Source organism: Rhinoraja longicauda, chromosome 10 (assembly GCF_053455715.1).
Source record: "Rhinoraja longicauda isolate Sanriku21f chromosome 10, sRhiLon1.1, whole genome shotgun sequence".
NCBI lineage: Eukaryota > Metazoa > Chordata > Chondrichthyes > Rajiformes > Arhynchobatidae > Rhinoraja > Rhinoraja longicauda.
Window position 1 is genome coordinate 2,623,974 of NC_135962.1, and position 25,454 is coordinate 2,649,427.

Genomic DNA, 25,454 nt, shown 5'->3' on the forward strand with positions numbered 1-25,454 from the left:
ACTGTCTTCTGGTATCTTCAAATGCCTTTTCTTAATTTAATATTACGTGCTTCTAAATGCATCCGTGACAACCTAGCAAACCTGGGGACAGCATGCGACAGCACCCGCAATAAGCTACGAAACCTAGCGACAAGCCAGCTGTCGCCGAGAAATTTGTATCTGCAAATTTTTTCCGCGACGACGCTACGATTGATTGAAGACTCCTCACGATCATGCCCGCGACACCTCGGCAAACGTTCGGCGACAGCCTAGTCACCGGCAGTCGCCTTAAAATCACCTAAGTGGGACAGGCCCTTAAGTGGGCTGAGGATTGGCAAATGTAGTTTAATTCAGATAAGTGTGAGGTGCTGCATTTTGGGAAGTCAAATGAGAGTAGGACTTTTGTAGTGAATGGTGCGAGGGGAGTGTTGTGAAATAGAGGGATTGAACAATCAATATAAGTACATATACAGACATACAGATCTGGAGTGGATCAGGCAGCATTTCTGGAGAACATGGATAGTCAGCACTTATGGTCTGGACCCTACCCTTTCTTAAATTCTTCTTTATTCATTTGCTTATTATTTCACTCTACCTATGCAACTGATTAGCCTTTGTCATAGAGTGATACAGCGTTGAAACAGGCCCTTCGGTCCAACTTGCCCACACAAGCCAACATGTCTCAGTTACACTAGTGCCACCTGCCCATGCTCGGACTAAATCCCACCAAACCTGTCCTATCCATGTACCTGTCCAACTGTTTCTTAAACGTCCCAGCCTCAACTACCTCCCTGGCCATTGTTCCTTGGCCATGGACTCTATCTCCCTGGCCACTGAGCAGGTCAAACTGCATAGTTCTTCCCATCCCAAGATGAGCTTATATCTTGTTTTTACTATTTGTCTGCAGTTCTGGAGCATGATTTCAATTCATCAGCTACTGAAACCCTCTTTCATGCCCTAGTTGGTTCCTATTCCAAAACACTCCAATTCTGCTCTCCATAAATTCCTGACTACTTTTCCCACATTTGCAATTTTTCAGTAATGATATTGGTGAAATTAATGCCTTGTAAACAGGCGTTTGAGTCTGAGCAAAAAACAAATTGTTGGAGAAACTCACAAGCCAGACAGTGGCTGAAGAAGGTCCCAACCTGACACGTCTGTCCATTTCCCACCACAGATACAACCTGTCGAGTTGAATTCCTCCAGCAGTTTGTTTTTCTTTTGCTCAAGATGTCCGCTTCTGCAGTTATTGTTCCAAGGCATTCTATTCTCCCAGGTGAAGCGGCAGGATTTTAGTTTTGAAGTTTGAAATAATTACTATGCAGTTTTGGGATTTCATTATTTATCATGTTTAAATAATTAACATTTAACCTATAAACTGAAATATTTTGAAATTATTGTTTTATGGATAAATTGCGCAGCAGTTTTGATTTGAAAATAATGGTGGATATTTCCCAAACCTAATCCTGAATTCAGAATTTCAAATTCCAATTTTTTATTTCTTGTGAAATCCAACAGCAATTGATTATGTGCATTTTATTTACACTTTTAAAGTGTTTGATGGGTTGGCTCTGTGTTTGGTGGGTATTGGTTTAAAGTGTTTGGAAGTAAAGAAAAAATGTTCCAGGATTTTTCTGTTTTAAAGCAATATGTGTTTCTTTTTTTTTGTACATAGATGTCCCTGCAGCTGAGCAAGAAAAGCTTTTTATTCAAAAACTGCGTCAGTGCTGTGTCCTTTTTGACTTTATTGCTGATCCACTTAGTGACTTAAAATGGAAGGAGGTGAAAAGGGCTGCGTTGAGTGAAATGGTTGAATATATCACACACAGCCGCAACGTGATCACAGAACCCATCTATCCTGAAGTAGTTCATGTGGTAAGTAATCTAACAATATATTAAGACGTTCTTGAGCATGGTTACGTCTGCGATATTGACAAGACTATTAGTTGAATCGTGCCCTATCATAGTCAATTTGATATTTGTAGAAAGGGGACCCAGACACTTTAAAAATAGCCCACGAATGAATAATGTATTGGGTAAGTTCTGCCTTAGGAACATTAACCAACCATATATTTGCAAGTTGCAGGAGATGTGGGAATGCTAGTTTCTAAAGTCGAAAATAAGCCAATTTTTTTTAAGTAGTTGGTGATTATCTTCATATTAAATAATGAAAATGGTAAAGAAATAACTCTTCAAATCGCTCTATACATCGAAAATGCAAAAGTTATCGAGAATGTAATTATTTTAAGAGACTTTGTGACTAATGACAACGTTTTGCCCCCAAAAATCTTAAAATCAAAATTCTGGAAATGCACTGCATGGTCATATGAGATGTGTTATAATGCATCAGATTTGGACGTTTTCAGAAGCAGGTGTTCACATACTTGATTGGAAAGAATAAGGCATGTTGAAAATCTGGAGAAAGTTGATGGATTCGCTTGCAATCTGTCTTATAGACAAAGGTGAAGGGGAAAATATTGAATAGGAATCTGAGGGATAGCTTTTTCACACAAAGGGTGGTGGGTGTATGGATCGAGCTGCCAGAGGAGGTAGTTGAGGCTGGGACTACCAGACGTTTAAGAAACTGTTAGACAGGTACATGGATAGGACAGGTTTGGAGGGATTTGGTCCGAGCATGGGCAGGTGGCACTAGCGTAACTGAGACATGTTGGTTTGTATGGGCAAGTTGGGCCGAAGGGCCTGTTTCAACGCTGTATCACTCTATGAATCTATGACAAAGGCTAATCAGTTGCATAGGTAGAGTGAAATAATAAGCAAATGAGTAAAGAAGAATTTAAGAAATGAAGGAGCAATAGAAGAAGTAGATTGGTTTATTTCATATGGCTGCTTGTGTAGCCCAAGTCTACATCACGAGCTTCCAATTTGCTGCTGGTCTAATTTGACTTTAAACCATTAGGAGTCAAACCTTTGACTTTAAGACTTTAGGAAGTGCAGTCCTGTCTTCTGAAACAGATTGCACCACACTACTACTATGTTTAATAGCTAAAATTTCAAGTTGGCGATCATTAAAATGTTTCCGAAGCATATGTTAAATTTCATTGAAGGTATCCAAGATGGTCAGTGGAAACAAAAGTGGTGACTGAGTCTTCCATTCCACCCTTGCAAGAAATACTGATGTTCAATCAAGTAATCACTAAATCTACATTAGGCCTTTCCAATGTAGAGCGCATTGCTCCGAACAGTGAAGCTGTTATATTCACATGAACGGAGTTCATGCAAATTGCATGTGTGGCAGGATTGTTTTGTCTCTAGAGAAGGTATGAAAGGAAGATGTTCCATTTTCTGCTGGAAAGTCACGTGGAGATACACCCGCCAAAAGGGTTAATGCCACACGGTTTGTGAAAGAGAAAAGAAGATTGATTCCTCAAAATCAGAGCCTGGTGTAAAAAAGACTGGCAGAATCCTGTTAGAATGGTGGAAAAGGTGAAATGTGACCTTGTGAGAGTGAAGACTGGTGGGAGTGGATGGTGAAGGCAAGTGGGCCCTTTGTGTTCCATATCCACTGATTCTACCTGCCTGTCTTTGGCCCATATCCCTCTAAACCTGTCCTATCCATGTACCTGTCTAAATGTTTCTTAAATGTTGCAATAGTGCCTGCCTCAACTACCACCTCCGTTAGATCGTTCCATACCCCCACCACCCATTGTGTGAAAAGGTTACCTCTGGGGCTCCTATTAAATCTTTTCCCCCCTCACCTTAAACCTATGTACTTTGGTTCTTGATTCCCTTTCTCTTGGCACGAGACGATGTGCATCGACCCAATCTATTCTTCTCATGATTTTGTACACCTCTAAAAGATTATCCCTCATCCTCCTGCGCTCCAAGGAATAGAGTCCTAACCTGTTCAACCTCTCTCTATAGCTCAGGCCCTCGAGTCTGAACAACATCCTGAAATAAATGAAATAAAAGATATCCAGGAACTGAAATTACGTTGTTTTTAATAGGCAGATAATGAAATGAATGAGAAATATTTGCCGGAAATGTTTAAAGAGCTACAGGATAATGCATTGTTAATTTAAATGTATAGGATTCTGGTCAATTGGGAAACTAAATTATTCAACAGGAAAATTAATAACACACTTAATGTATTAGCAATCCAGATCGTGTTTGTATCCTTCACAATGATTTTGAAGTTTTTTTCCTTTCATCTTCAAAGAATAATGTTTTGATGCAAATGATCAAAATTATGTTATGTTCCCAAGCTAAATTGACATGCACTAAACAACAGGTAGTCATACTATTAAAATGTCCTTCATAGTTTTGTAAAACAAACAGCTTTGTTTACTATTACGTTGTGCACAGTTTTAATTTTGAGATGAATTTGTTTAAACCAGATTATTTTTGGCAAAGATAGACACAAAATGCTGGAGTAACTCAGCGGGACAGGCAGCATCTCTGGATAGAAGGAGTGGGTGATGTTTTGGGTTGAGACCCTTCTTCAGACTGAGTCAAGGAAGAGTGAGTCACAGAGATAAGGAAATGTAAGAGATCAAAAGAAATGAAGTTCAAGAAAAATGTAGAACAGATCATTGTTAGCTAGAAGGAGAAAAAATGTAATCGGAGACAGTCAAGTCTGGTCGGTGAACTGGGAAAGGGGAAGATGGAGAGAGAGGGAAAGCAAGGGTTGCTTGAAGTTAGAAAAGTCAATATTCATACCGAAGATACTCACAAAATGCTGGAGGAACTCAGTGGGACAGGCAGCATCTCTGGAGCCAAGGAATGGGGGAATGGGTGACGTTTCGGGTCGAGACCCTTCTTCATACCGCTGGGGTGTAAGTTGCCCAAGCAAAATATGAGGTGTGTTCTTCCAATTTGTGCTGGGCCTCACTCTAACAATGGAGGAGGCCCAGGTCAAAAAGGTCAGTGTGGGAAAGGGAAGGAGGGGTTAAAGTGTTTAGCAACCGGGAGGTCAGGTAGGTTTAGGCAGACTGTGCAGAGGTATTCAGCTAAACGATCGCCGAGCCTGCGCTAGGTGTCACCGATATATAAGAGTCCACACCTGGAACAGTGGATACAGTAGATGAGGTTGGAGGCTGTTGCAGGGGAAAGTACCTGGGGAGGGGGTGGTTTGGGTGGGATGGGATGAGTTAACCAGAGAGTTGCGGAGGGAACGGTCTCTGCGTAAAGTAGAATGGGGTGGAGATGGGAAGATGTGGCTAGTGGAGGGATCTCGTTGGAGGTGGCAAAAATGTCGGAGGATTATGCGCTGTACGGGATGGCTGATGGGCTGAAAGATGAGGACTAGGGGGACTCTGGCCCTGTTGCGACTGGGAGGAGGGGGAACAAGAGCAGAGCTGTGGGAAATCAATGAGGCCCTAGTGAAGGCCTCATCAATGATGGAAGAGGGGAACCCCCATTCCCTAAAGAATGAGGACATCTCAGGTGTCCTGGTATGGGACACCTCTTCTTGGGCACAGATGCAGCGTAGACGGAGGAATTGGGAGTAGGGGATAGAGTCTTTACAGGAGACAGGGTGGGAAGACGTATAGTCTAGATAGCTGTGGGAGTCAGTAGGTTCATAATAGATGTATAATAGGTTCACTTGCACCTCCTCCAACATCTACGGTATCCGCTGTTCCAGGTGTGGACTCCTGTATATCGGTGAGACCGAGCGCAGGCTCGGCGATTGTTTCGCTGAACACCTTCGCTCAGTCAGCCTAAACCTACCTGATCTCCCGGTTGCTGGACACTTTAACTCCCCCTCCCATTCCCACACTGACCTTTCTGTCCTGGGCCTCCTCCATTGTCAGAGTGATGCCCAGCATTAATTGGAGGACCAGCTTCTCCTATTTTGCTTGGGCAGCTTGCACCCCAGCGGTATGAACATTGAGTTCTCTAACATCAGGTAGCCCTTGCTTTCCCTCTTACCCATCCCTCCCCTTCCCAATTCTCTGACCAGTCTGACTGTCTGATTATATTTTATCTCTGATTGCTTTACTGTCACCTTCTCCTAGCTAACTACGATCTACGATTTGTGTTTATCTTTGACGAAAACAAGCATCTGCAGTTCTATACTCTTCATATTGGCATTTTGCTTTGCAGGGAATTACATTTATTTTCTGTCAAATTGGTATAAATAGTTTGAATTGTTGAACCAGTAGATTGTTTTGTTTCCTGTTGAGTTGTAGACTTTGTATCTTGGGTGCATCACCGTATTCTTTAAAAATTCCAGCAACCATAACTAAGCAAAAGCTTTTAACGATAGATAAAATAAATCTATAAATAAATTCTGATCGAATGATGCATACTTCATGATTTAGAGGCTTCCTATGAGGATTAAAAAGGGGTGTTGATGACTCCCTAGAGAGATACACCAAGATTAAGTTTGGATTATGCGCCCAGTGACAATCCTGACCAGTTTATATTTCAGTAAAAATGGTACCCTTCAACTGTGTAATGGAATAAAGGCCTTCATTATCCCTTCCTTGCTGGAGGGTGCATCCTAACAGATTGTTCAATCATTGTCAGCTGTTCACGGAGATGACATTTAAAAGCAGATAAGAGTGATGATTAAAGGCCACCCCCAGGGGTTGTGAGGGAAGGGTGGTACACAATTAATAGTATTGTTAAATATCATTACCCCTTCCACATAAATGCATGCCACGAGTGACTCCAATCTCTTCACCCTACTTGTTGCCATTTCACTGAGTTAGATGTAGGATTTTGGCAGGATGGGTTGAATTTGTGTTGTAAATTTTCAATTATGTAAAATTTTGGCTTTTGTCTCCAGGCAAGGGCCGATTTCTATTTGGCAATTCAGTCATAGCAGTGCTGGATCGTAATGCATGGATCGGAAGTGAGAGTGGAATCCATTTCACTTGGTACATTGCTGTCCAACCTTCCAACAGTTGCTTCAGTTTCGACTGGATAATAAAGAGAGATAGCAGAGTTGTGTTTCGAGTGGGGGATGTGCTGATATTATAAAGATGCATTTATTGAGCAGTAAACTAAAATTGTTGTATAACCCATTTTGATCCACTTTATAGTTTAGAGATACAGTGCGAAACAGGCCCTTTGGCACACTGAGTCCACACCGACCAGTGACTCCCACACATTAGCACAATCGTACACACACCAGAGACAATTTACACTTATACCAAGCCAATTAACCTGCAAACCTATACATCTTTGGAGTGTGGGAGGAAACCAAAGATATCTTAAAAAGCCCACACGGTCACGGGGGATCATATGACCTCCGTACAGTCAGCACCCGTAGTCGGGATGGAACCGGGATCTCTGGCGCTGCGAGCACTGTAAGGCAGCAATCCTACCGCTGTGCCGCCGTGCTGCCCAATAAAGCTGTAATTACTTTGCTAAAGGATAGTCTTTAGCTTTGAAATTTTTAGTTTGCTTTTCTTAAATCCAAGGATGTCCATTGAAAACAGATCTTTTTCTAGGTGTGGACATTAATGGTCCAAGTTTAGATAATTTTGTGCTGCATTTATTCCAGCAATTTTCAAAATAAATCCACTTAAAAAAAGTTGTTGAAATTGTTTATTGGAATTTAGATTAAAATTGCAGATGATACCAAACTTGAAGGTATGGTGGGACAGTGAGTTTTCTTGGCAGTTAGAGATGAGCAATAAGAATCATACTTATCAGAGGGCGTATAGCATATGAATATATTTTCTCTTCCACAATGAATTGCAAGAACTGGAACTTGCATGAAAGTGGAGATGATCAATGATTTCCAAAGGATATTGATTGCTATTTGAGGGAAATAGACTGCAGGTCAACAGGAATAAAGCAAAAGGAAAGGTGTTGGTGTGGATTTGGGTCATTACGACTGACAATGCTTGGGATCTTGCATTTACTGAAGAATTATTTGTAATTGTGCCAGAAATTACAAAATTTAATTTTAATAGTCGTGCATGGACAAGCTACATTTTGTTTGCACACAAAGCAATATTAATTTTCACACTTTGCTGTTGGATTTGTGTATGGCTAACCTCAACCATTTTTCAGTTTGCGGTGAACATGTTTCGAACGTTACCACCATCGTCAAACCCCACAGGTGCAGAATTTGATCCTGAAGAGGATGAACCAACATTGGAGGCTGCATGGCCTCATCTACAGGTACTGTGTCATATTTAAACATTCTAACTGTTTGATCTCTGATAATTGTCTTACTGTTTTTATTAATTTACCCTTTCTTATTTTTCCTTTTACTATTTTTGTTTTTAAATCATTTTATTTTCCAATACTTTGGGTTGTAAGAAAATCTTTTGCCTTGAATGTCTGTTTAAGTGTAATTCGCCTTTAAAATGCTACTTTTGAAAAGAATTGTCTTTAAAAGATTCCTGTGCATAACAACAACAACAGTGAATATTTCTGATGCAGGAAATTATGAAACACATTGACATTCTGAAAGACTTGCGGCAATTCGTCATCTCTTGTGGCTGCTCGTGTTAAGAATTTTATGCACCAGCATGCCAAAACACTACTGTATACTAACATTTATGAGTTTTTAAAGTGTTCTGATTGTCTTCCAACCAAATCAAAGAACTTCACTTCATTTAATCCTCCATCTGTTTCCAGAATTGGGGAATTATGGAGATGAAAGAGACTTCAGATGTTGCAATTTTGAACAAAGAAACAGTATTGGATGAACAGTGGGTCAGGCAGCATCAATGGATAGACGCTGACATGGATTGAAAGATTGGTGACGGGCAACAATACAATACATTTTCTTTGAGGCTATCAGGCAGAGTGGTGGGGTACCAAATGGCTCGGTGCTTGCCCTCCAGGTTTTTACAATCTATCCCAATGATTTGGTTGAGAACATTGCCATACTTGGAAATATTATATTCAATGCAAAGAACAGTTGCGTTGTGAGTTGAGGAGTTTTGAAAATAATTTAAATGTTGAGTGAGTAGGCAATTTCATGGCAGCTGCAGTATAACGGTGATAAATGTGAAATTATCCACTTGGGTAGGAAAAACAGACATGGTGGTTAAATGGGGAATGCAATGGGAAATGGTGATATACAAAGGGACCTGGGTGATCTTGTACACCAGTCAGTGAAAGCAACAATGGAGGTGCAACAGGAGATTAAGCAAATGGTACATTGGTGTTCACCACAAAAGACTGAGTTTAGGAGCAAGAATGTCTTATTGAAATTATACATACAGGTCATACAGTTCATACAGGTCACCTTGGATGAGAAAAAAAAATTGTTAAAGAGGGAATTCAGTGAAGATTCAGTACAGTGAATGGTGGGATGGTGAGACTGTTGTAAATAGAGAAGTTGGATGAACTATACCTGTATTTACTCGAGTTTAAAATGAGATATTATTGAAAAATATAACATTCTGACAAGATTCAACAAAATAGATGTGGCCTGGAGTGTAGCCTGTGGCCTGGAGTGTAGAAAACAAGTCAAATTTATTATCCCATGCATAAGTACTGTGAGGTATAAAAGTTTTTCTTGCAGCAGCATTGCAGGCACATAGTCTCAGACAACACATGCAAAAATATAAATTGTACAAATTCTGCAAGATAGTGCAAAGGAGAAAGTGGCAACAAAAAAACAAGACATTGGTGCAAAACACTTAGTAAACAACTCCATGGTAATGCAAAAGGTGGTCTGCAGTGTTCCATTGACGGGGTTATTGAACATTTAAAAACCATTTGGACAGGTACATGGATTGGAATAGTTTAAAGGGATATGGGCCAAACGTGGGAAGTTGGGACTCGTGTAGATGGGGCATGTTGGTCAGCATGGGCAAATTGGGCCGAAGGGCTTGTTTCCATGCTCTATGACTGGGTTGTGAAAAAAAAGATGCAAAGTGCTGGAGTAACTCAGCAAATGTATACATGGTATTGGAACTGTGCTCAGCCATACAGTCATGGGTGTAAAGAGAGTAGTGCAGCCTTGAGGTACACCTGTGTTGGTGGTCAGTGACGATGCAATGTTGTTGACTACTATAGTTTTTGCTCTTTCATGGTCTAGTATACTTAAAGTAACTCATAATATTGAAACAAGGAACTACAGATGTTTACAAAAATACCAAGTGCTGGAGTGACACAGCAGATCTGGAGAACATGGATATGTGATGTTTCAGGTCAGGACCCTTCTTCGAATTGTTTGTTGGGGGAGGGGCGGGGGAAAGCTGGCAGAGAGGAGGGGCAGCACAAGGCCTGGCAGGTGAACGTAGGGCCGGGGTGGTATAGGCAGATGGCCGGGCACTGAACCCAGCATCTGTGGTGGGTGAGTTGCTGGAGGAGATTCTGAGCAATAAGATATATATGCATTTGGATAGATGGAGGCTGATTAGCGATAGTCCAGATGGCTGTACATGCGTGATAGTGTCTCATGAATTTAAGTTTTTTGGAAGAAGTAACCAAGAAGGTTGACGATGGCAAGGCCGTAGACTTTAGTAAGGCCTTTGATAAGGTTCCACGTGAAAGGCTGGTCTTGAAGATTAAATTGTGTGGGATCCAGGGCGAGCTCGCCGACTAGATGGAGAATTGGCTTCATGGAAGGAAGCAGAGGCTGATGATGGAATGTTGTTTTTCAGACTGGAAGCCTGTGACTAGTAATGTGCCTGAGGGATCAGTGCTGGACCAGGCTGCTTGTGGTTTATATCAATTATTTAGATGAGGTTTGCAGATGACACTAAAGTGGCTGGATATCTTCTTTCTTAAGCCCTTGGCTCCTCTAGGGAGCATAGGCCATTGACAAATATCCTCCACCTCACTCGGTTGTTGGCGGTTCTTTCAAGATCTCCCCAGTTGAGCCCACTCCCAGACATTTCTGCCTGGACACCTCTTCTCCAGATGTTCCTGGAGCGACCTCTTTTCCTTTTTCCTTGGGGGTTCCATTTCAGGGCATGCCGGGTGATGTTTGTGGCAGGTTTTCTGAGGTGTGACCAATCCAACTCCATTTTCTCTTTTGAATTTGTAAGTCAATGGGATCCTGGCTTGTTCTTTTCCACAGGTCCACATTGCTTACTTTGTCTCTCCTCCAGATGTTTAGTATTCTCCTGAGGCAGGTGTTAATGAATGTTTGCAGCCTGTTTGTTGTGTGTTTTGTTGTTCTCCATGTCTCTGATCTATACAGCATCACCTGCTTCACATTTGAATTAAATATGCATATTTTGGTGTTGATTGAGATGTATTTTGAACTCCAGATCTTCCTGAGCATGTTAAACACCACCCTAGCCTTATTGATTCTGTTTTTTATGTCTGCATCTGCCCCTCCGGTGGTGTCCACAGCACTGCCTAGGTATGTGAATGTTTCTACCTCCTCCAGGGCAGTGCTGTGCATGAGGATAGGGTTGCTGGTTTTGCAGTGGATCTTCATCACCTGTGTCTTTGTTGTATAGGGTGTAAGTTTTGTTGCAGCTTGTAAGAGTCTGTCCCTCTTCTCCTGCATTTGTATCTGTGTGTGTGAAAGGAGAGCTATGTCGTCTGCAAAGTCAAGGTCATCTAGCTGTTCCCACATTGTCCACTGAATTCCATTTATTTTCCCTTCAGTTGTTTCCATCATGATCCAGTAAATTGCCAGGAGGAACAGGAATGGTGACAGTAGACATCCCTGCTTGACACTAAAGCTCCGGGAGAGCTGGCCTGCATGCATAACTTTGCATGAGGTTCCATCATAAGAGTTCTTGATTAAGTTTATGATCTTGGTGGGAATTCCACAGTGGTCCATTAGGCGCCATAATGTTGTCCTGTCTAAGCTGTCAAACGCTTTCTCAAAGTCGATGAAGTTGATGTACAGGGACGTGTTCCATTCAATAGACTGTTCAATGATGATGCGTAATGTTGCTATGTGGTCTGTGCATGAGCGATCCTTCCTGAATCCTGCTTGCTGGTCCCGTAGCCTCGCGTCTACAGCTTCCTGAAGACGGTTGAGGATGACCCGGTTGAGAATTTTACTGGGTACAGAAAGTAGGGTGATCCCTCGGTAGTTGTTACATTTTCTTAGGTCACTTTTTTGGCAGTTTCACAATAAATCCCTCTGCCCATTCTGTGGGTGTCTTTGCCTCCTCCCAAATTCTCCCAAAGAAGCCGTAGAGCATGTCTGTTGATGAGTCTATACTTTAAGGGTTTCAGGTGGAATATTGCTTTGCCAGTTTTCAGTTGCTTGATTGCAGCCTTTATTTCTGATTTTGTTGGTCTATCACACTTAATATGTAGTGGTATCATGGTTTTGGGAATATGTGGCTGCACTGCCGGTGGTGGCCTGTTTAAGACTTCTTCGAAATGGATATTTCGAGCTGGATATCTTGGTCAGTGAAAATGGTCATCAGAACTGACAGCAGGATCTTGGGCAAGTGTGATATAGCAAAGGGATCTAGGAGTACAGGTACACCAATGGCTGCCTCGCCAATAGTCTGCCTTATCCCTTCCTTTGATATGTTTTAAATATATGTTTTAGTGTTCTTTAGCTTGTTTATGTGGGGGGGGGGGAGTAGAGGGAAACCTTTTAATCGCTTACCTCGAAGGAGATGCGGTTTTTTTCCATATCGTATCTCCGTCCGCACTGCGGCCTAACATCGAGGAGCTGGCGGCCTTTGCTGGGGACCGACTTCGGGGAGCTCCAAGCGGGAGCCTGCGGACTTTAACATCGGGGAGCTAGCGATCCCTTTGCCAGGGATCGACCTCAGAGCTCCAACTGCGGGAGCCTGCGGACTTTAACATCGTGTAGCTCACGATCCCTGCTTAGAGACTGACTTTGGGAGCTCCAAGCCACGGGAGCTTCGACCGCCCCGACACGCGGGAGCTCCGACCGCCCTGGCACGCGGGAGCTCCGACCGCCCTGGCACACGGGAGAATAAAGAGGAAGAAGATTAGACTTTATTGCCTTGCATCACAGTGAGGAATGTGGGGAATCAGCTGTGGTGGATGTTTATGTTAGCTTTTATGTAGTTACAATACAATACGATATATCTTTATTGTCATTGTGCAGGAGTACAACGAGATTGGGAATGCGCCTCCCATATGATGCAATAATTTAATTAGCTAGTCAGTATTAATTTAAACAACCCAATGAAACAAATTGTAACAGTTTTAAAACAGAATAAAGTGCAAGTAGATCTGTGCTGGTTCACTGTGCGATGTGACCATCCGGCTCAGCAGGACCGGTTCATAGCAGCTATGGCCCTGGGGATGGAGCTGTTCCTGAGTCTGGAGGTCCGGGCGTAGAAGGCCTTGTATCGTCTGCCCGATGGAAGGAGTTTGAACAGACTGTTGCAGGGGTGTGAAGAGTCTTTCTGGATGCTGGTGGCTTTTCTGAGGCATCGTGTGTTGTAGATGCCCTCCAAGGCTGGTAGCTGTGTTCCGATGGTCCTCTGAGCTCTATGGACTACCCGCTAAAGAGCTTTCCTTTCTGCCTCCGTGCAGCTGAGGTACCGCACAGGGATGCCATGTGTTAGGATGCTCTCTATGGTGCAGCGGTAGAATGTCGTCAGCAGCTGTTGGGGTAGACCAGACTTCTTCAGTGTTCTTAGGTAGAACAGTCATTGCTGTGCCTTCTTGATCAGCGCAGCAGTGTTATTGGACCATGTTAGGTCCATGTTGTGTGTCTTGTTGTTTTTTTAGTATGGCTGTATGGTAATTCGAGTTTCATTGTACCTTAATTGGTATACGTGACAATAAACTGACCTTTCATTAGGGTTAGGGTTAGAACCTTTGATAGGGTCACAGATAGATAGGATGGTTAAGAAGGCTTTTGGTACATTGGCCTTCATTAGTTGGGGTATTGTGACATTACACAAGAGGTTGGTGAAGCTGCATGTGGTGTATTGTGTTCACTTTTAGTCGCACTGCTATAGGAAGGCTTTTGGTAAGCTGGGAAGAGTGCAGAGATTATTGACGAGGATGTTGCCAGGACTTGAGAACCTGAGCTATCGGGAAAGGTTGGGCAAGCTAGGAAATTATTCCTTGGTGTGCAGGAGGCAATGGCACAATCTTATAAAGTGTATAGAATTATGAAGGGAATTGACAAGGTGAATGCACAGAGTAGGGTAGGGATAATCTAGGGTAGACAAATCAAGGACCGGAGGACATAGGTTTAAGATGAGAGAGGAAAGATTTAATAGGAATCTGAGCACCACGCAGAGGGTAGTGGATATATGGAATGAGCTGCCAGAAGAGGTAGTTGAGGCGGGTACTATAACAATGTTTAAAATACACATTCAGGTACATTGATAGGAAAGGTTTAGAGGGATATGGGCGAAACGCAGGCAAATGGGATAGATGGCTTAGATGAAGAACCTTAGTCGGGGTAGTCTCGTTGGGCTGAAAGGCACGTTTTGGTGCTGTGTGACTGACTCAGCTGGAAATTATGCATAATATTGAGATCGATCACAAGCACAATCACATTTTTAAAATACCACTAAAGATTATAAAGTGATCTCTGTCTGCTAATATTATTCATTCTTTTCTCTCTTCAGTTGGTATATGAATTTTTCTTGAGGTTTCTGGAGTCTCCTGATTTTCAACCAAATATTGCAAAGAAGTACATTGACCAGAAATTCGTAATGCAGGTAAGATAAGTAACCAGCTACTGATCATTCAATTTGCACTTTATTTTCTAAAGTACTAAGCTTTTATATTTGAATATCAATGCCTGCAGTGTAGTAAACAATGTCTGCCCAGTTGGCATCTCCTAACTTTGTGGCATTTTAATTTTGTTAAACTAATTGATCAACTTTTATCTGCTTTTCCCCCCATGATATTTACTAATTAATATATGTTATCTAAACGAGATAAATATCAGATTCTATAGTTGCTATTGTTGTATAAGTCTGTTGTCTGTTCAATGTTGACATAAGTTGTGAATGATCCAGTAGCATTTAATTTTATAATCATTGCAATGCCTAAAGTGGGTTGTTGGATCACACCGCTCATAGGCAAATTGGTGAAGTTTACAGCTGTTAGGATGCAATAAATAAAATTAGCTCTTATTTTTCTCCTATTTACATTGCAATTCGGAGCTACAGTTTTAATTTTATTCCGTCTATAGATATAGCGTGGAATCAGGCTACTGAGTCCACGCTGACCAGTGATCTGTACACTAGTTCTGTTCTACACACTAAGGACAATTTACAGAAGCCAATTATCCTACAAACCTGCACATCTTTGGGATGTGGGAGGAAACCCACGCGGTCACATGAAGAACATGTAAACTCCGTACAGCACCCATAGTCAGGATCAAACCCGGGTCTGTGGCCCTGTTCTGGAGCATCTCGACCGCAGCCCGAGACAAAAAACAACAAACTGCAGGACAACACTTCAAAAAGAGTTCAATTATTTAGGTGTTTCGGGGACTCTTATTAATAGATGCTTTAATAAATGCAAGTTTATTTTTCTGCATCTATCTATCTAGCCTGTCCAATCTCTTAAGAATTTTATATATTTCTATAAGATCCCCTCTCATCCTTCTAAATTCCAGTGAATACAAGCCCAGTCGATTCATTCTTTCATCATATGTCAGTCTCGCCATCCTGGCAATTAACTTGGTGAACATATGCTGCACTCCCTCAATAGCAAGAATGTCCTTCCTCAAATTTGGAGACCAAAACTGCACACAATACTCCAGATTCGATCTCACCAGGGTCTTGTACAATTGCAATAGGACCTCCTTGCTCCTATACTCAAATCCTCTTGCTATGAAGGCCAACATGCCATTAACCTTCTTCACTGCCTACTGTACCTGCATATCATATCATATCATATCATATCATATATATACAGCCGGAAACAGGCCTTTTCGGCCCACCAAGTCCGTGCCGCCCAGCGATCCCCGTACATTAACACTATCCTACACCCACTAGGGACAATTTTTACATTTACCCAGCCAATTAACCTACATACCTGTACGTCTTTGGAGTGTGGGAGGAAACCGAAGATCTCGGAGAAAACCCACGCAGGTCACGGGGAGAACGTACAAACTCCTTACAGTGCAGCACCCGTAGTCAGGATCGAACCTGAGTCTCCGGCGCTGCATTCACTGTAAAGCAGCAACTCTACCATGCCGCCCATGCGCTACCGTGCATGCTTACTCTCAGTGACTGATGTACAAGAACACTTGGGTCTCGTTGCACCCCACCCTTTTTTTAATCCGACACCATTCAGGTAATAATCTGCCACCTTGTTCTTGCCACCAAAGTGGATAACCTCACATTGATCCACATTATACTGCATCTGCCATGCATCTGTCCACTCACCCAACCTATACAAGTCACCCTGCAGCCTCATAGCATCCTCATCGCAGCTCACACTGCAACCCAGCTTTGTGTCATCCGCAAACTTGGAGATCTTACATTTAATTCCTTCGTCTAAATCGTTAATATATATTGTAAATAACTGAGGTCTCAGCACTGAGCCTTGCGGCACCCCACTAGCCACCGCCTGCCATTCTGAAAAGGACCCATTAATTCCTTCTCTTTGCTTCCTGGCTGCCAACTAGTTCTCTATCCATTTCAATACCCAACCCCCAATACCCTACCCCCTGATGCACTTCAGTGTTGGCTCCTCTGGTAGCACAGAACTCTTGTCGTGTAATATCACCTTAGACGTAAAATCATGATCCGATTGATCGATCCGATCGCACAAAACATTGCGATTCCGAAATGTATCTCCATAAATGTAAAATGTTACGAAACGCTTAATAGGAATCCAAAGAGTCAGATTTTATTGAATGTCTTAGAGAAGTTCTGATGCATGGTGTTAGATCTGAAATGTTTCTATCAACAGAAACAGCCTGACCGGCTGAATGTTTGCAGCACCTTTTAAATGATCTAGTATTAATCGCTTTTATTTAGTAATGCATTGTACATGCCGTGTGCTGCTGGGAAGGGTTTCTGATATCTCTATTAAGCCATGTTAATCTTTTCAACATTTCAGGAAGTCTTCTGATCATCTTTCTTTTCATTAGGAAGCTAAATGCAACTTTGTGTGCTAAGAGTTCCAAATCCTATACCCCTCAGTGCTTGGTCTAATAATGCAATACCTTCTATAGTGCATTGTTAACTTTACTCGGATATCATTATAGGTATTGTTTACTTTTACGTTACCCATCTCTCACCAATAAAGGTTCTATCTCATGATCTTAGTTGCAGACAATTTTTGGGACTAAAGTGCCTGTTTCTGTGTGGCATTTTTAATGTTCTCTGCTTTTGCCTAGTTATTAAAGCACTATATTAAAGCATATAAAACTTTTTTTGACGTTTCTCCCCACCCCCCCATTTCAACAGCTATTAGATCTGTTTGATAGTGAAGATCCACGTGAAAGAGACTTTTTGAAAACAACCCTTCATCGAATCTATGGAAAATTCTTAGGCCTAAGGGCTTATATCCGAAAACAAATCAATAATATATTTTATAGGTATGTGCTTTTAATGAGTATTTGTATAAATTCGGATGTTTTTTAATTGACGTGGAATCCAGTATGATGTAATGGGGAGGGCGGTTGCCATCACTCAGACCAGTCTGTCAAGGCCCACTGTATCTCCCGGTTGCTAAACATTTTAACTCCCCTTTCCATTCCCATACTGACCTTTTGGTCCTGGGCCTCCTCTATTGTCAGAGTGATGGCACATGCAAACTGGAGGAACAGCACCTCCTATTCCGTTTGGGCAGCTTACACCCCAGCGGTATGAACATCGAATTCTCCAATTTCAGGTAATCTTATAGAAACATATAAAATTCTTAAGGGGGACAGGCAGCATCTCTGGAGAGAAGGAATGGGTGACGTTTTGGGTCGAGATCCTTCTTCAGACTGAAGGTTCTCGGCCTGAAACATCACCCAATCCTTCTCTCCAGAGATGCTGCCTGTCCCACTGAGTTACTCCAGCATTTTCTGTCTATCTTCGATTTAAACCAGCATCTGCAGTTCTTTCCTACACAAAAATTCTTACGGGATTGGACAGGCTAGATGCAGGAAAAATGTTCCCCATCTTGGGGGCGTCCAGAAACAGGGTTCACAGTTTAAGAACAAGGGGTAGGCCATTTAGGACTGAGAAGAGGAAAAACGTTTTCAGCCAGAGAGTTGTGAATCTGTCGAATTCTCTGCCACAGAAGGCAGTGGAGGCCAATTCACTAGATGTATTTAAGAGAGTTAGATTTAGCTCTTGGGGCTAACAGAATCAAGGAATATTTGGAGAAAGCAGGAACTGCGTACTGATTCTGGATGATTAGCCGTGATCATATTGAATGGCGGTGCTGGCTCGAAGGGCCGAATGGCCTACTCCTGCACCTATTTTCCATGTTTCCATGTAACTACCAAACTCCTCCCCCCCCCCACCCCACACTTTCTTCCCTCCTTTCTCCCTTGCGCTCCATCTGGACTCGCACTTACTCCTCCCCTACCCCTCTCCTTCCACCTACATTCCTACCATTAGCTTCACAATCAGCAACTCTAATACTTTTGTCTCATACCTTCTGTCATTTTATCTCTGGCCTCTGTTTAGCCATCTGCCTATCAAAAAACCTCCTCACCTGTATCCCAACTATTACGTGCCTGGCTTTGTCCTGCCCTTCCAGCTTTCTTCTCCCCTCCCCCAACCCCATCACATCAATCTGAAGAAAAGGCACGACCTGAAACATCGTGTTTCCATGTTATCTGGCAATGCTGTCTGATCTGTTGAGTTACTCCTGCACTTAGAGTTTTTACTTCACCATGCGAGTGGGTTTGGAAACTCGTTGGTGACCTTTAACTACCATTGTCTTTCCATTGTCTAAAAGGCAGGTCAGGATCACACAAGAATACTTTTCCTTTGTCTCACAGCCTAAATGCAGCTTCAACAATACCCAAACCTCCACACTATCTAGAACAAAGCAGACCAATTATAGATTGACTCTCATTCACGCACCCAAACTGTTCCTTTTCTCTAGGTCACTGGCTCACTCGCACTATAGTGTCATGGTGAAAGATTTGCTGTGTCAACCCGCCAAGATGTTGCCAATTCTTCCCAGGCCCAAGTTGGCAAGATAATTGTCAGTTTGCACATTAACTTTTGAGTTATTAGTGAAGTAGGTTTGATCAGTGTACAAATACTCTACTCTTGATTAAATGCCTGGACAGTCAATTTAATTCACTATCACTGAAGCCAAAAATTTCAGATGCTCAATCTAAAACAAATGGCAACAAATTATGTTGCAAAATGGCCATTAAATGAGAAAAAGGAACAATTTTTTAATTCCTCACATTTGTCTCTCTATTCCTGCATCCCACTGCAGATATTTCCTCTGTTCTCTCCACCCCTTTACAATTTAAGATGCATCTGCTTTCTCACTTCTCTGCTTTAATGAAACTTCCTCGATCTGAAATGTTGACTTTTCCTTTCCCTGTAGATGTTACTTGATATTATACCATATTGCGAATGCCGTTCTTGAACTTTAAAAAAAATAACTTGGTGAGTTGTCTTGCAAGTTCAACAATCATAAATTAATTGCAATCACTTTTATCCTAGGTTTATTTATGAAACAGAACATCATAATGGTATAGCAGAACTGTTGGAGATTTTGGGAAGGTGAGTAGTTACTTTAAGTATATGGAGACATTTTAAAGATCTTGTCATAATGGCCATTCATTTTATATATTGCTAAAGAACATCATTCTACACCATTACCATGTTATGATCACCGTGGGTATATTGTGGAACTGTGCATGCATTTAACCATTCTACTTTGAGCAGAAGATTTTTAAGTAGGTCTGTGGTATATCAAGAGGAAATGTAACTCGGTTGCAAATACTGTTTCGGTCCCGTGTGTTAACACGGTTGCATTTATGCATGCCTGTGATGAGGCTTATTATTCCAGTGGGTGTCTGCATTAACAAATGTCGTGCTCTGCATTCTGAACTTGTACAGATAAGATCTTAAACTAAAATAAACAAACTTCACTAAAAGCTCCAAATTAATTGCATTATATTGAATGAAGATTTAGCCATGAACCTGTGAAGTTTATCATTCTCACAGAAACTGACTCCCTTGTTGGTTATGAGTGCTTTGAGATTCAAGTTGATGTGCGGCTTTATTTTTTTACCTCCTGAAGTCTCCCTTTTTGAAGTTCATAAAATAGTTCTGAACCCAAGATCCTTAGATTTCAAGAAGAAAAGTACTACTTAAATGTGCATTTTGGGTCGAAGTAAATTGGATGTACGTGGGACTCAAGTATTTTGGTTTCGATTTTGAATTTCTGTTCTGATCGTTGCCATTTTGTTTGATTTTTATTATTTGGCAAGATTTATTTCAGTTTAAAAAAACTAGTTTCCCCAGTTGCTTAAAGACATTAAAGAAGTTTAAAATGTTGCTTGAAGATGTTGCAGTCTTTACAATTTCTTTCTCGGTTATGACTGTAAACCTCCCATTTTTGTCCTGGTCTTTAAAATGTAAGCGATGTGTATAAAACTGAATCTTCAGATCCAGGACTTCATGAGGGCTCGAGGCTTTTCACTCCTTGCTATGCAGTCTGAAGAAGGGTCTCGACCCGAAACGTCGCCCATTCCTTCTCTCCTGAGATGCTGCCTGACCTGCTGAGTTACTCGAGCATTTTGTGAATAAATACCTTCGATTTGTACCAACATCTGCAGTTATTTTCTTACACTTACTATGCATGCAAGTATTTTCCAAATACTTATTCACGTGCTTACAAATCTGGAAGATATATGGCAGAAGTCTTGCTACTGGGGTTCTTTTGCAAAACATTTCACCAGTTGGTTCATCTACTTGATTCAATATAGATTCCATTTCCACCATTGGCCAATCAAATGAATAAATCACATTATACTCTCGTTTTTTCCATTTCATTTTGTGTTTTTGTAATATAACCTGCTTTAAAATGTGGGATTGAATTTTTTTTAATTTGTGGGTGCTCTGAAATTAGGCAGGTGTTTTATCCAGGTAAGTCATCTTTGAACTATGGAAAGAACAGTCATAATGTGCAGATAAATTATATTTTATTTACTCTAGCTTGTAAATTGTACATGCCTCTAATAGTAAGGGAACACCTTAAAAAGAATAATAGGATTGAGCAGAGTCAACATGGCCTTATGTTGGGAAAATAACGTCTGACTAATCTTTGGGATAAAACAAACTGCTGGAATAACTCAGCAGCTCAGGCAGCAGCTGTGGAGGGAATGAATCTGTGTAGTTTTGGGTCGGGATCCTTCTTCAGAGTGATTGTGGCAGGGGGGAGAAAGCTGGAAGAGAGGTTGGGGTGGGATAAAGCCTGGCTGGATATAGGCGACAGAGGGTTTTAAATGGCAGGTGGGTAGACAATGCCAAAGAGATGAAAAGGTGACAAAAGGATGTCAGATAACGAGAGAAGAGGAATGAAATGAGATGGTATCTGGAGCCTTCCCCTTGACGGTAATGGTCAGCCTGCCAGACTACAACGGCACCTCCCCTGATAATATTGGGATTGTTGCTTAGTGAGCAGAAGGCTGTGCATTCCGAGGGGGTGAGATTGGACTTGGTTAGGGAGTGGAGAAGTCAAAACAGTGGACGTCACTCTTGCAGTTGGAAATAAAAAGGTTCAAAGAAGGTAGAAGGCTGGCAGGGGGAGTCCAGGAGGAGGAGGAATGTTGGAGACTGGAGTAAAGGTTGTCGTTGGGAGTTGAGGGCCCCACGCACTTTACCAGAGAAATAAGTGTGGAGGCGAGGGAAGAAGAACTCGACATCATGACTGGTTTGGATCTCATTGAGGGCACAGGGGTATAAAGTCAAGGCTTCTGCTAAGGATGGGCCGTTCAGCACTGGAGAGGTGAAGATGCGGTGTTGGGGTGGTGAACACATTGTGGCTGAGCTGTCAGGTTGGTGGGCTTCCATGGGAATAGGTTTTCTGGGTTTTGGCGATTCAATACACGCACGCGCGCGCACGCACACACACACACACACACACACTGGGGAACAAAAGATTTGCACATGATACAAGTAGTGTAAGAAAATAACTGCAGATGCTGGTACAAATCGAAGGTATTTATTCACAAAATGCTGGAGTAACTCAGCAGGTCAGGCAGCATCTCAGGAGAGAAGGAATGGGCGAAGTTTCGGGTCTGAAGAAGGGTCTCGACCCGAAACGTCGCCCATTCCTTCTCTCCTGAGATGCTGCCTGACCTGCTGAGTTACCCCAGCATTTTGTGAATAAATGCACATGATACAAGGCCAGGTGAGATTGTGAGTGAGGAAGTGTGCACGAATGTAATGTGGATGAGAACGGGGCAGATGAGATGTAATGTGGGACAAATCCGAGGTCATCCACATTGGTGCACATAAACCAATGTGGAGTATTTGTTGAATGGCGATCAGCTGAATATCATCAATCATCCAGAGGAGTCTTGGAGGAAGTATAGGGAAGATTCAGTGATGCAGGTTTCCCATACGAAAAGAGATTGAGTCGACGAGGAAGGATCTCTTAAAGTTTACAAAATTCCTACAGGATTTGATAGGCGAAATGCTGAGGATGTTTCTCCTGGTGGAGGAGCCCATGACCGTGGGCACTGTTTGAGTACATGTGCCGATTCAAACTGAGGTGCAGAAAAATGCCTGAACTCTTTGGTGAACTTTGGAATTCCTCTCCCCACGTAGCTAAAAGGTCTCTGTGTTTGTTCATATTCGATGAATACATTTCTGACCACTGAACCATGGGATATGGAGACAGTGCTGGAAAATGGTGCAGTGGTCGACCAGCCATATTCTTGATAAATGATAGAGCAGGCTCAAAAAGCTGCTCCTATTCCTTACAATCGTGCATTATGTTCTCTCTGCTTCTGAATATATCTTTGTATATAAAATCATGAGAGGAATAGATAGCCTGAATCGCAATCTTTGACCCAGGGTAGGGGAATTGAGAACTAGAGGGCACAGGTTTAAGGTAAAAGGGGAAAGATTTAATAGGAACCTGAGGGGTAACTTATTTTCACAGGGGGTGGTGGGTATATAAAACAAACTACCAGGGGAGATAGTTGAGGCAGGTACGATAACAACATTTAAAAGACACTTGGACAGGGACATGGATAGGAAAGGTTTAAAGAGATGTGGGCCAAATGTGGGCTGGTGCAACTAGCATGGATGAGTTGGGCTGAAGGGCCTGTTTCGGTGCTGTATGACTATTGACAAAATTCTTGTTTTTCAAGTAAAATCCTAATTAAGTGCTAGTTTCCTAATAGCACAAATGTTCTCATACATTTAAGAGTTCTCATACATTTACCATAAACCTGAATCTCTAATGAAACCATTTGCCAGTTCATTGGTGCTTCTGCATTATCTGAACTCGCTCCCTTGGTTGTATTTTAAAGAGTTTTCAATTGATAAAAATGTCATTGTTTTTATCTGCAGGAAATCATTTAGTTGTGTGCACCAATGAAAATATAATAATTAGAAATATATGAGGCACTCGTGCCTCCTCCATACCCCACAGCTCCGGCCTTGCTCCCCCTCTGCCTAGTCGCAACAGAGGCAGAGTCCTCCTAATCCTTACCTTTCATCCCATTAGCCATCACATACAACACATAATCCTCAAACGGGATCCCAACACTGGTCACATCTTCTTCCCTTTCCCCCTTCCGCAGAGACCGTTCCCTCCGCAACTCCCTGGTTAACTCATCCCTTCCCACTCGTCCCTCCCCCAGGTACCTTCCCCTGCAACCACAGAAGATGCAACACCTGTTCCTATACCTCCTCCCTTGACTCTGTCCAGGAACCCCAATAGTTCTTTTAAGTTCGGCAGATGTTCACTTGCATCTCCTCCAACTTCATCTACTGTATACATTGTTCAAGATGAGAACTCTTATACATCAGCGAGACCAAACGTAGACTGGGCGATTGTTTCGCTGAACACCTTCGCTCAGTCCGCCTGAACCTACCTGATCTCCCGGTTGCTAAACACGTTAATTCTCCTTCCCATTCCCACACAGACCTTTCTGTCTTAGGTCTCCTCCATTATTAGAGTGAGGCTAAACACAAATTGGAGAAACAGCAGCTCATATTTAGCTAGGGCAACTTACATACAGCCCAGTGGTATTAAGATTGATTTCTCTCACGTCAGAAAACATCGGCATTCTCTCTCTATCCCTCCCCCACCCAAGTCGCACTAGCTTCTCATTTTCACCCAACAAATGGCTAACAATGGCCTGTTACCTTTATCATCATTACTTTTTTGCATATCATTCATTCATTGTTCTTTATCTCACTACATCGTCTGTATCTCTCGTTTCTCGTATTCTCGACCCGAAACGTCACCCACTCCTCTCCAGAGATGTTGCCTGTCCCGCTGAGTTACTCCAACTTTTTGTGTCTATCTTCGGTTTAAACCAGCATCTGCAGTTCCTTCCTACACAAAATTAATGTCAATAGACAATAGGTGCAGGATTAGCCCCTCGAGCCAGCACTGCAATTCACTGTGATCATGGCTGATCATCCACAATCAGTACCCCGTTCCTGCCTTCTCCCCATATCCCAATTGTCAGGTAATTTCTGCCTGCCATCTGCTGTTCTTGCCTACCGAAGAGTTGGAAGTGTTCCAAAAGCAATGTAATTATCAAAGCAGAACCTTGAAATGATTGAAAGTGAGAGGCCATATACAAATGCAATTATTCATCATGTTAGCACATTAATGAATCATTCTTCATCTGCAACTGAGTGTTAATTCTTTCACAACAATGATAATGGCACCATAATGGGGCAGTTTTCCATTCACGTTTACTACTGCATACATATTTCATGAACATTATGAAATTTTAGCCAGTAAATTGCCAATTGTTTTGTATACTTAAAACAGCTGGCAAGTTGAGTTTGACTGAAAACTGTTGAAGTCTGAAGAACCTTATTCATTCATTTGTGTTGGAGATATTTTTTGATATTTGGTGTAGTCGAAATTTTCTAAAGTTCACATTCTTGATTACTCCAGCTTGATGAATACTCTTAATGGAGTACGTTCATTGAAAACCACTATCATTGTGATAAACTGCAGAATAGCAATTACAAAGTATTTGATTTAAAATGACAATGTGTCAGTGGATCAATAATGACTTATCAGATGTTTGTCCAAAATCAGGATTAATGTGTAATTTCTGGGATCTTATATGACGAGGATCTGGGAATGTGTATAATAAGCAATTATTATACTCTCAGTACTGTACTACCAAATACAGCCATTCAGTGGAACAAAAATAATTTTCACTTGGCAGTGTCACCAGAACAATAAGTGAATTTGTAGCTTTTTGATAGCTGTTTTATTCTAATATTCTCCAGAAAAAACTTCACTCTAGATTTTTTTATGAGCAAGATATTTCTAGGCTGATAATGCAAGGTAATATCTCTTGTTTTGAAGCACCTGCGTTTTACTTTTGTAATATTAAAGGGAGAAATTTAGCTCGGATTGAAAACATTAAGATTTGCGGTGGCATTAGGTAAGCCCATAGTTTGGGTCATAACATTATTCATTTTAATTAAACAAAATTAATTTCTTTCAAATCAGTCTCTGCTTTAAGAGACTAAGAA

At 41.8% G+C, this 25,454-nt stretch overlaps 1 protein-coding gene across 1 annotated transcript in view; it reads left to right on the forward strand.

Moving 5' to 3' along the window:
- Positions 1-1,650: 1,650 nt before the first annotated feature.
- ppp2r5ca (protein phosphatase 2, regulatory subunit B', gamma a) overlaps positions 1,651-25,454 on the forward strand; it is a 50,394-nt gene continuing 26,590 nt past the window's right edge. Inside the window, exons 1-5 of the mRNA XM_078406035.1 lie at positions 1,651-1,854; positions 7,966-8,076; positions 14,403-14,495; positions 17,208-17,338; positions 19,425-19,484. Coding sequence (XP_078262161.1) covers positions 1,786-1,854; positions 7,966-8,076; positions 14,403-14,495; positions 17,208-17,338; positions 19,425-19,484 — 464 coding nt within the window. The 5' untranslated portion in view covers positions 1,651-1,785. The remainder of the gene's footprint in view (positions 1,855-7,965; positions 8,077-14,402; positions 14,496-17,207; positions 17,339-19,424; positions 19,485-25,454) is intronic.